At 35.4% G+C, this 12487-nt stretch overlaps 1 protein-coding gene across 2 annotated transcripts; it reads right to left on the bottom strand.

The window, feature by feature from the left end:
• Nucleotides 1-304: 304 nt before the first annotated feature.
• LOC107597222 (globoside alpha-1,3-N-acetylgalactosaminyltransferase 1-like) lies at nt 305-10682 on the bottom strand. Of its 2 annotated transcripts, XM_016288173.1 has the most exons (5): nt 10538-10682; nt 7427-7462; nt 2878-2901; nt 2494-2628; nt 305-1705 (listed from the first exon to the last, which is right to left on the bottom strand). In XM_016288173.1, the coding sequence occupies exons 1-5, from the start codon at nt 10600-10602 to the stop codon at nt 1015-1017; spliced, it is 951 nt and encodes a 316-aa protein (XP_016143659.1). In that variant the 5' UTR covers nt 10603-10682; the 3' UTR covers nt 305-1014. The 2 variants fall into 2 exon arrangements, with proteins under 2 accessions (XP_016143659.1, XP_016143660.1); XM_016288174.1 differs by lacking the exons at nt 7427-7462; nt 10538-10682 and adding an exon at nt 4914-4936.
• Nucleotides 10683-12487: the final 1805 nt, after the last annotated feature.

Below are 12487 nucleotides of genomic sequence, written 5' to 3'. Positions count from 1 at the left end.
TAGCATATTCCTTAAAAGTGTAACTAAGCATATATTTATTACCAACCTATTTCTAGTATACTTTTTATAAATACATTAAAAGTATGCTTCTGTTTAGCATATTTCTTAGAAGTATAACTAAGCATATATTTAATACAAAAGTATTTCTAGTATAATTTTTAGAAATATATTAAAATGCAATTCAATATATTTTTATTGCACTTCAAATAAGCATGTTGGGAATACAAATGTATTATAAACATACTACTTGAAATTCAAGTATATTTTTAATACATTTAATACTAAGTCTTTTTCACCTGGGGCAACACATGTGAAACAGCATAAGACAAAGGCAAAATTACAGCTTGTGGGATATTCAGTAAATTGGATGTTTTGAATACTGTTTTTGATCTAATTTGAATAATGTATTATCATTAGTTTTATTATGTTTAAAGTTTTCTCAAATGTAGCATAATTATATAAGTAGCAGCTACATTTTTTATACATTTATGGCTTAAGAAATACATTCTTACAAGTGTTACTGTTTAGGTTTATTATGTGTGTTTTCGGTATTTTGAGGTAAATGCATAATAAGCATAAAACATGTAATGAATTTTATGCTTAAAACAAGTAAACAAATTCTCCAAACAGAAAGAAAACACATTTTACTTGATGTCAAGAAACAGGTCTTATTTTCATACCATTTGCTTCACAGGTAAATTAATGTTGTTTTAAGGATCTTAAACCGGATTTTGTTTTTAACTAGAAAAAGATAGAGAAGATACCGAAATCCTAAAAACAGGATTTGACATTCATGATCCATAATCAAAACTGTACAATGTCTTTCAGTTAGATGTCTCTGTGGAAACATAACTCACTTGAATCATGTTTTTTAATCAAATTTGCAATCTACAAACTTTTTTTTTTTCAAGAGCAAAGGCTGTTAAAACCAGTTTGACCGAAAACTAACGAATAAGAATTTTTTTTCTCGTGAAACTCAACATGTTGATGTGGATATAAACTTTAACAAAAGTGCTACAAGTTTGGACGAACTTCAGCATTGTTTTTAGCAACATGAGAGAGGCGAATTATCTTCACTTGGCCTGAACTCATACTAATGTCCCGCCACAGATATTCAGGTGAAAGCAGTTTACTGGGTTTGTTATAAAGGAAATACTTGTTCAAGTGAGACTCCTCGTGCCATATCGCCTCAATAGTGTTTGCAATATCAATGTTCATCTGCTCCCGGCAGGTTTTGGTGAGATGATGTACATCCTCCAGTGAGCCGCCAAATGCAGCGCCAGTAAAATAATAATCACCCTCTCCAGCTGGAATGTATGCTTGAGAATCTGGTCTACGCTCATATGTGAATATGAACCTTGGAACATTAAAGAACCAAGGATGTATCACACCAACCAGACGACCCAAAGACTCCACACCCCAACGACCATAGAACCTTGTATCTACGTCAAGGCAGAAAATATAGTCGGCCTCACTGGCCAGTTCATTCTCTATTAGTTTCTCCAGTATTTCCATCCTGCTCATACTGATGTCCTGCCATCTGTTCATACTCGGAACCTTCTTTACTGTCAGGTAACGTTCTTGACCTAGTTTTACATCAGGAACTTCCTCCGCTCGATCTGTAAACAGGTGGTAATGCACTCGAAATCCAACAAAGTAATGCTCCTCTGCTGATTCCAGGAAATCTTTGAGAAAACGTGTATATCTGGAAAAAAGGAGAGGAACAGATATTAAAACGTATCTAGTTCAGGTGTGTAAGTTACTGACCCTATATATATATATATATATATATATATATATATATATTTGCTTTATTAAGCAAGGGCAGTAAATTGATCAAAATAACAGTAACAAACATATACATAACATATAAAAACTTTTTATATCTATATATATTTATCTATATATTAAATCAGTGGTATACACAAAATATAAACAAAAGACCATTTTATTAGTAAAGTAGCTTGCATGTACAGTAAACACCTTGCCTTAGTAATTTTGTTGCTAGTTAAATTGACAGAATCTAAGGACTTTACAAAATCTTCCAAGAACACTGTATTAACATAAAATATAGAAAAAAATATATATATATGTATATAAATATATATATATATATATATATATATATATATATATATATATATATATTTGCTTTATTAAGCAAGGGCAGTAAATTGATCAAAATAACAGTAACAAACATATACATAACATATAAAAACTTTTTATATCTATATATATTTATCTATATATTAAATCAGTGGTATACACAAAATATAAACAAAAGACCATTTTATTAGTAAAGTAGCTTGCATGTACAGTAAACACCTTGCCTTAGTAATTTTGTTGCTAGTTAAATTGACAGAATCTAAGGACTTTACAAAATCTTCCAAGAACACTGTATTAACATAAAAGTTAATAAAAATAAAAAGAGAAAAATAATACAGAGAGAAAAGTGTGTATTTTGAGAGTCTGAGAAGTATGTAACTTTGTTACTTTCCCAAAGCGAAGACAGTGGTCGCAATGGTGATGTTTTGTTGTTTGTAGATAGAGTCAATCACTGTGGAGTCAAAGGTTCCCTCCCATACAATTGGGGCTAACCATGGTGTCACAGAAGCAACATCTGTCCGACTATAGTAAACACACACACACACACACACACACACACGTAATAATCAGTCACTGATTGCAATTAAACATTGGGGTTTCTATGTAAGCATGTGTACACTGTGAACAATTTCCATAAGCAGCATATATTTAGTATGTCAGGGTATAAAACAGTGAATTCTGTTTTAAAAGCACCTTATATGTGTGTGCATGAGCTTATGTGTACGTTAAAGAGAATACATTTATGTGTGTATGCATTATACAAGTACTTACCCCAGGTTACCTGTTAGATGATTTCTGCAAACCAAAACACAATTATGAATGGACTACATAACTCAACAGACCTCCTCACAGAACGTTTACATGTTTCGCTGTAATCGAACAACAACAGCAGGGTTTAGCATAGTCAAACAACAGTCTCCATCCATATGTCAGATGTTATGCTTAATAATGAAATTTGGAAGGATTACATGTCATGCATCACCAGTATATCAGAGCATACGTACAGTTTGTACAAATGCTTGGCGTGGCTGAGCTACAGTTGTGTTTTTCGCCTGTCTGCAGGGTTGCCAACTGCGTGAGACACACTCTTTCAGGCTCTGTCTCACGCTGCCCATGTAAATCTCACGCCAAAGTTTTAATACGAAATTCAAACAATAAATACAGTTTTGGCGCACTTAATGTGGCGCAATTCGTTGTAGCGCCTCAGTTAAAGCCAGAGCCATTGAAAAACAGAGTTGTGACATGCATCTCTGATCTCGCTGGCGTTCAATAGTTCAAAACAAACCAGCGCTGTCAATATATTTGAATGGGTTTAAGCAGGATAGACTTCACTACACAGGTCTTTGCAGCAACTTTTGGTAAACATTACACTATATTATCATGCATTGATTATTACTTCGATGACATTTACTGTATAATTTTATTCTGGAGTGTGATGGAGAGGCAACACTAATGTTTTTCTTGTATTTAACCTTCAGGAATTCCTTACTTATAATGTGACCATACACCTTAAAGGGTTAGTTCACCCAAAAATGAAAAGTAGGCTGCATTTTACTCACCCCCAAGGCATCCTAGGTGTATATTACTTTTTTCTTTCAGACGAATCCAGTCGGATTTATATAAAAAATTGTCTTTGATCTTTCAAGCTGTTTAATGCCACTCAGCGGGTGTTGCATTGCTTCAGTCCAAAAGAAGTTTAATAAAAATCACCCATCCATAAAAAAAAGTGTCTCACATGGCTTGCGCTCACTTTTGTAAACAGAAGCAGTTCCGGGGGAGTGACGTATGATGACGCATGCGGAAAAGCAGGGGAGAGATCAAAACAAAACAACGGTCAAGAATTAGAAGTACAAAACGAGTATTTGTAAAGAAGAATGTCAGAAGATTTCGATATAAGCCAAGAAGAGAGTTTTCCTTTGCTAAAGTAAGGAAACGTTGCTTCCTTTGCTCCTTCATGTTCATGAGGCTGCAGTTTATTAAAATGTCACAATTTAAAGGCTTTAGTCCAACTGAAATCATACCAGTGCAATTATTGTGTACCACAATTATTAGACAGACAGCAGGGTTGCCAACTTTTAAGTTCAGCTTGGAGTGAGATTTTTTTGGGTGGGGGGGATTTTGATCTCGATTCAATGATTCAACATCAATTCATATGTATATTGTACATATAAGGGGATACAAATCTTTTGTTGAATGCAGTTGAATGACTTTTTCAGCATCATTTTAAACTTTTCTTGTCTTAATTCAGTATTTGCTTGCATCCATTAATATTCACTTTTGTGTATACTTATACGAGTATCAATAAAAATAAAAAAAGGATGTAAGTTATTAATTTTGGATTTTAAAAAAATTGTTTAATCACGTCTAAATATTTATTCAAATGCAAAACTTAAAAATAAGTAAGCAGGCATGACCTGCAATACTCTTTTGATAAATAGATACATGTATATTTATTAAAGAGCCATACAGGTAACTAGTGGGTAAAGCATGGCATTACAAATGAAAATAATTTTTTTCCCGACCACAAAATGACTCCAATTTGATTTTATGCATTGGAATTTAAAACAATTTATTCTATTTTAACCTAAATACTACACAAATTGTAACATAAGTAATAGAAATATTAGAAAAATATTTTAAGTGGCCATTAATGGACCATTATTGCACAAATAGTATCTAGTACCAAAAGATCTCCTCAAAATATTAAATAAATATAATTGAACTAAAATATAGAACATTTGTTTAACTAAAACATAGTTAAAGGGTTAGTTCACCCAAAAATGAAAAGTAGGCTGCATTTTACTCACCCCCAAGGCATCCTAGGTGTATATTACTTTTTTCTTTCAGACGAATCCAGTCGGATTTATATAAAAAATTGTCTTTGATCTTTCAAGCTGTTTAATGCCACTCAACGGGTGTTGCATTGCTTCAGTCCAAAAGAACTTAAATAAAAATCACCCATCCATAAAAAAAAACAGAAGCAGTAAACAGAAGCAGTTCCGGGGGAGTGACGTATGATGACGCATGCGGAAAAGCAGGGGAGAGATCAAAACAAAACAACGGTCAAGAATTAGAAGTACAAAACGAGTATTTGTAAAGAAGAATGTCAGAAGATTTCGATATAAGCCAAGAAGAGAGTTTTCCTTTGCTAAAGTAAGGAAACGTTGCTTCCTTTGCTCCTGTTAACAAACGTTGGTTTTCACGAGAAACAGTTACAGCACATGTGCAACGCTGACCTCATACGTCATCCACTGCTTCCGTGTACAACTGCTGACACAAGCTACATTAAAGTGATTATTACGTTTTGAATATGGATATTTTTCTTATAAAAACACATCGATTCACTACAGAAGGCCTTTGTTCACCCCCTGGAGCCGTGTGAGACACTTTTTTTTTTGGATGGGCGATTTTTATTTAAGTTCTTTTGGACTGAAGCAATGCAACACCCGCTGAGTGCCATTAAACAGCTTGAAAGATCAAAGACAATTTTTAATATAACTCTGACTGGATTTGTCTGAAAGAAGAAAGTCATATACACCAAGGATGCCTCGGGGGTGAGTAAAACAAAGCCAAATCTTCATTTTTGGGTGAACTACCCCTTTAACTATGTTTTAGTTAAACAAATGTTCTATATTTTAGTTCAATTATATTTATTTAATATTTTGAGGAGATCTTTTGGTACTAGATACTATTTGTGCAATAATGGTCCATTAATGGCCACTTAAAATATTTTTCTAATATTTCTATTACTTATGTTACAATTTGTGTAGTATTTAGGTTAAAATAGAATAAATTGTTTTAAATTCCAATGCATAAAATCAAATTGGAGTCATTTTGTGGTCGGGAAAAAAATTATTTTCATTTGTAATGCCATGCTTTACCCACTAGTTACCTGTATGGCTCTTTAATAAATATACATGTATCTATTTATCAAAAGAGTATTGCAGGTCATGCCTGCTTACTTATTTTTAAGTTTTGCATTTGAATAAATATTTAGACGTGATTAAACAATTTTTTTAAAATCCAAAATTAATAACTTACATCCTTTTTTTATTTTTATTGATACTCGTATAAGTATACACAAAAGTGAATATTAATGGATGCAAGCAAATACTGAATTAAGACAAGAAAAGTTTAAAATGATGCTGAAAAAGTCATTCAACTGCATTCAACAAAAGATTTGTATCCCCTTATATGTACAATATACATATGAATTGATGTTGAATCATTGAATCGAGATCAAAATCCCCCCCACCCAAAAAAATCTCACTCCAAGCTGAACTTAAAAGTTGGCAACCCTGCTGTCTGTCTAATAATTGTGGTACACAATAATTGCACTGGTATGATTTCAGTTGGACTAAAGCCTTTAAATTGTGACATTTTAATAAACTGCAGCCTCATGAACATGAATAAACATCAGAAAGAATTTTACTTCAATAGCGGAGCGGAACACAACATTATTTTATTATTTTAACTTAAGCGCTGCAAGCCATGCATATAGCGCCGGACATGACAGATTTTCTGGTACGCACAACAAGTACTTTAAAGGAATTCCTTTAGCTTAGTTACTGTGGCAGCCAACAACAGTACAGCTTAACCCTCCACACATTTTTATATTTAGTTATATTGAAAAAGTTTAAATTCAGTCTATCTTTATCCCGTTTTAACATGGATTTCTAAGGAGACCGGCCGTAGCTGTCGGGCAAGATGGCTGATAGCAGCGGCGGCACATAATATCCGCATTCTGATTGGTCAGATCGCCTGTCTATCAAGCTCCCTGCGAACGGTCAATTTCCTGTTGTTAGTGGACAGGAGTGGTACCCAGTGTCAAGAGTTGGCAAGTCTGGTTTTACCGTGAAATTAGCCTACTTATACACCGTTGACGCGGGTATTTTTTTTTGTCCGTGGGTTAAAGCTATCTCCCCAGAATGCTATTTTGATGGAAGGGGCCCCCCAACAGAGGGGAAGACCACAGACAAAATCGCAAATGGGTTAATTTTGATTATCAGACCTGGCAACCCTTCCCTGTGTGGTTTTATGCTGCTGTAGCCCATCTGCTTCAAGGTTTGACGTGTCTAACTTGTACCGGCTTCAATGGATTCAACATTAAATCCGAAAAAGCACCTTGAGGTAAGTTGATGTCGATCAACCAGGGCTGCCAACTCTCACACAACTGACACGCTTCTCACACTTTCATGTCTTTAACGCCACTAAATCCTTTTCATTGTGCCATTTTAATAAGAGGAATTATTCTTTTAATCTGACTGAAACTGAACGTTTCATGTTCACGTGAACGTGTATGAATATAGTCTATACTTACCCATACCAAATGGAGGTGAATCCCCAGTAAATGAGGCTATAAGAGAAGACATGAGAATCCTATAAGCAGAGATCTTTTGGAAATGTGTCAACAGTCATACACTTTTTTCAGTGTTTAAGTTCAAAATAGGTTTTAAATAATTTTAGGTATTTTTCCTCATCAGCAAATGAGGCGCTGAAAATTCTGTTTGTCAACCTCATACAGAAAAGTTGGTCAACTTATCTTTTTGAATGGAAAAAAAAGAAACTCTTTGTAACGGTTTCAGTAACATATTTCAATATTCAGTCAAAAGATCGGACCACAAAATGATCATAAATTATGCCTCAGGCTGGTTCAGCTAATAGAACAGCTCATTTCAACAGGACTTCCATTCCAATGTGATGTTGTCTTTAGATTTTGTATGTTTAGCTATATAATATACATAATTTGTGCCTTTAAAGCTTTAAAATCTTTGCCACATTCTATGAATATTCACTCTCAGAAGAAAATGTTTTAAATTTGTACTTTAGGGGTACAACAACTTGTCATGCAACCTTCTTTACTCCTAAAGAATACATAATAGTACTATAAGAGTACATAGTATATTACTAAATTAAGCGTACATATTACTAATAAGGTACTAATATGCACATATATATAAGGCTGGCCACAATAAAAGGCCACTCTAAAATGTGCAGTTTTACTGTATTGGGGGGGATCCGAAAACCAGTCAGTATCTGGTGTGACCACCATTTGCCTCACGCAGTGCAACACATCTCCTTCGCACAGAGTTGATCAGGTTGTTGATTGTGGCCTGTGGAATGTTGGTCCACTCCTTTTCAATGGATGTGCGAAGTTGCTGGATATTGGCAGGAACTGGAACACGCTGTCGTATACACCGAAACATGCTCAATGGGTGACATGTCCGGTGAGTCTGCTGGTCATGCAAGAACTGAGATGTTTTCAGCTTCCAGGAATTGTGTACAGATCCTTGCAACATGGGGCCGTGCATTAGCATGCTGCAACATGAGGACAAGGTCTCAGGTGTGAATGGGGAGCAGGTGTGTTAAATTTGGTGTTATCGCTCTCACTCTCTCATACTGGTCACTGGAAATTCAACATGGCACCTCATGACTCTTTTTAGAGTCATCACCTCATGACTCTAAAAAAAGAATTGTTGCTCTACATAAAGATGGCGTAGGCTATAAGAAGATTGCGAAGACCCTGAAACTGAGCTGCAGCACGGTGGCCAAGACCATACAGCGGTTTAACAGGACAGGTTCCACTCAGAACAGGCCTTGCCATGGTCGACCAAGAAAGCCCGTAAACAGTTTGCTGAAGACAAGCAGACTAAGGACATGGATTACTGGAACCATATCCTGTGGTCTGATGAGACCAAGATAAACATATTTGGTTCAGAAAGTGTCAAGCGTGTGTGGCGGCAACCAGGTGAGGAGTACAAAGTCAAGCATGGTGGTGGGAGTGTCATGGTCTGGGGCTGCATGAGTGCTGCAGGCACTGGGGAGCTACAGTTCATTGAGGGAACCATGAATGCCAACATGTACTGTGACATACTGAAGCAGAGCATGATCCCCTCCCTTCGGAGACTGGGCCGCAAGGCAGTATTCCAACATGATAATGACCCCAAACACCAAGATGACCACTGCCTTGCTAAAGAATCTGAGGGTAAAGGTGATGGATTGGCCAAGCATGGGCATCCTCAAACGGAAGGTGGAGGAGCGCAAGGTCTCTAACATCCACCAGCTTGTGTGTGTGTGTGTGTGTGTGTGTGTGTACACAACAGTGGGCATGAAAAATGGCTCAATCCAACATTTGAGTAGAAAAAAAAATATTTGTATCCATTATCCTCCAGGAAACCCATCAAAGCTTTAAAAACTCGCTGCTCGCCTGCCATTTTAAACTGATAGAAAAAGGGTCTCACCAATAAGCACCATTAAAGCTTACATCTTTTAAGTAACCACTTGGCTTTTAATACCTGGCTTAGAGAGCATATAGAGCATGTTTGTTGTGTTTGGGTTTACGCAAGACTGTGTAAGACGTGTCATGTTATTTGTATGCATCCAGGATACATGGAGTAATGGAATATACGTAATGTCCTTACACATTTAAAATAAGAAATATGAGTAACTGCATTTTAAATGGGTGGTAATCAAATAAAGTATACAGTACATCCGAAATGTATTTAAGATTACCTAAATGATTACTCTGCATTTTAATGTCATTTATTTCATTTAATATTCATGTAAACTGTTTGGGAATTTTTAACCAATGAGGCATTTGGTGAGTCTCCAACTCAACTCTGAAAATAAATAAATAAAAATAAGGGCAGCCTGTTCAATTTACAACCTTCAGAGTGCACAAGCTAGTCAGGACTAAAAAAAACTGCACGGGGAATCAGAAAGCCATGCACGTGATTTTTGCCATGGAAATACAAAGACAGTTTTATACCTAACTTGTATCAGTTTCAAAGGATTCGACATATAATGCGAAAAAGCCTCTTGAGGTAAGTTGATCTCTCATGGAATTGACGTGCTCTCACGTGAGAACGTTTTTTCACACAGAGCCAGTGACATTTGTGTATATGAGCTCTTGGTTTTGTTTTTTTAATATATAAAAGGAAGAAGAGTGCTGTTTCCTGAAAATCAGCATGACTGTAAATGAACCCCTGGCTTAAGAATTCTAAATAATTAGATCAGGTGTTCTCAGTCCTGAATGGCCACTGTCTTTCAGAGTTTAGCTCCAACCTGCCTCAACACACCTGCCTGGAAGTTTGTAGCATGCCAAGAAAATTGATTAACTGGTTCCAGCATGTTTAATCGGGGTAGACTTGGAGCTAAACTCTACAGAACAGTGAGCAGGATTAGACACTCCTGACTTAATTAACCTATTTAAGTAATTAATTTAAACTGTGTTACATTCTGTAACCTTCCCAACCCTGTTTATATGCCTACATACATTGAGTTGCTGCCATGTGATTAGCTGATTACATAAAGCGACATTGGCAGCATTTATATCAATAAATAAACAGATTAACAACCGATATTCACTTAACATTCCAGTTCCAAACGTGTAAGTAAATCAGCTACATATTTTTAAAAACTTTATACATACCCACTCAGTGACAAGCCAACAAACATTCCAAGAAGGAAGAAATGAAAAATCTGACGGAATCGCATTATTGTAATATCAGCTTGGTCTTGTGACCGTACTCACTTGGTGGACTGAACTGGAAAAAGAGAGTGAAGTATTGGGCATGAAAGAGATTTACGGAAGAGATTTGAAAGTCAAACACATCCTGACAAGGGTGGGGCCTTACATTAAGACACAACCATAACAACAACCACAACAACCCAACAGCCAATGACTGATCCTCATCCTTCAGCACACCAGAGTAGTCTAACTAGCTTTTAGAAGGAAATTCCACATTGAGTATAAAGCAGGTGCTACACAATGCAGAACTGGTTCTGTGTCTTAACACCTTGTTTGACAAGCCCACACTCACGTTCAACCACAAACATGTCAACATCAACGAAAATCTAAACTTCTCAGTTAACTATGAAGATCAGCAAAAGAGTATTCATGAAATGAATTTATAACTAGTAGCAGTTGATAGATAAAGACTGTTAATTTTACAATAATTTTAGATAACTTCCCCCACAGCCACGCATGACTAGATCTCTCTGTTGCTAAAAAAACAAACAATCCTATACAACTCATAATTAAACAAGATTTTTTGAACGAGCGGGGTTCTAGTTTTAATTCCATTTCGGTACGTTTTAAGTCGTATTTTGTGTGGGGGGAGTTATGTAATTATACTTTGAATAAAAGGTGAATTTCGTGCTCTTACAAGGAACAATGTAAAGTTCACCGTTTAGACACTGTCCTAATGCAAAAACGTCAACAAACGCATTTTCGACAAAGAACGGGTGTAGTCTACATGCATCCTTGCATATAACAATCATTGATCACAGCACATCATTAAAAATCAGTTTTAGCCACGTATTCCTAACGTTGGGATCTGTCGATAACCGTGAGGAGATGCTGTTTTTCCTACAACAAAGTTTGAGGAACTTACGCGTTACCTTAATCTTTCAACCATGTGGCAGCCACCTGCAACTTTCAGTGGCTACCAGTGTTGGGGAAAGTTACTTTTAAAAGTAATGCATTACAATATTGCGTTACTCCATAAAAAAGTAACTAATTACGGTACTTAGTTACTTTTTTTGGAAAGTAATGCGTTACGTTACTTTTAAAATCTGGACAGGGCTTGCTTGTTTGTTTTTAAAATAAAAAAGTTATATTTTTGGCAAATATAAAAGCGTAAATTTACGTCCGTAGAATGCAGAAGAAATTCAACACACTTCAGCAATAAAAAAAGACACAAATGTTTGTCTAGAGTAACTTGTGCTTATTAGTACGGTTGAACTGGATCATCGAAGGTCAGAAGCAAAGGCATTGGTTAATAGAATGGGATTAAATACATAGGATATTTGTGTTGTTTAACATTTAATTATTGCAGGTTTGCCGCACACATATTATTTTTTCCACTCAATTATGTCGTTTTAACGACATCTTTTCTCGTTAAAACGACATGTTTTCTCGTTATTATAGATAGGCTATATGGTACATTATGTGAGCGAGTTAAGCAATGCACGCTGCTTTAGCTACAGTCTGACAGAAACCAGGATCTGCACGCTGCTGAAATGATTGAAATACACTCTTTTAAATGTATTTTAATGTAATGGTTTTAATTGCAGCGGCATGTTTATTAGGATTAATCTCCAATCTGTCTACAATATAGTGCTATCCAATAACTGCACTGACCCATGACTCCTTTAGGCTATGATCAGATCAAAACTGGGCTTAATATTTCTTTATTTGAATGACTGAAGTATGTTCTATCAACAAATCGAAATACGAAAAAAAGAAATAAAGAGATTTTCTAAGAGGCTAATAATAATAATAATGATAACGACAACAACAACAATAATAACATAATAATATTAATAATAATAATAATAGCCTAATAATAATAATAATAATAATAATAATAATTTGAAA

This window comes from Sinocyclocheilus grahami, unplaced genomic scaffold (genome assembly GCF_001515645.1).
Source record: "Sinocyclocheilus grahami isolate Dianchi unplaced genomic scaffold, SAMN03320097.WGS_v1.1 scaffold230.1, whole genome shotgun sequence".
Lineage (NCBI taxonomy): Eukaryota > Metazoa > Chordata > Actinopteri > Cypriniformes > Cyprinidae > Sinocyclocheilus > Sinocyclocheilus grahami.
This window is presented reverse-complemented; position numbering and strand designations above follow the sequence as displayed.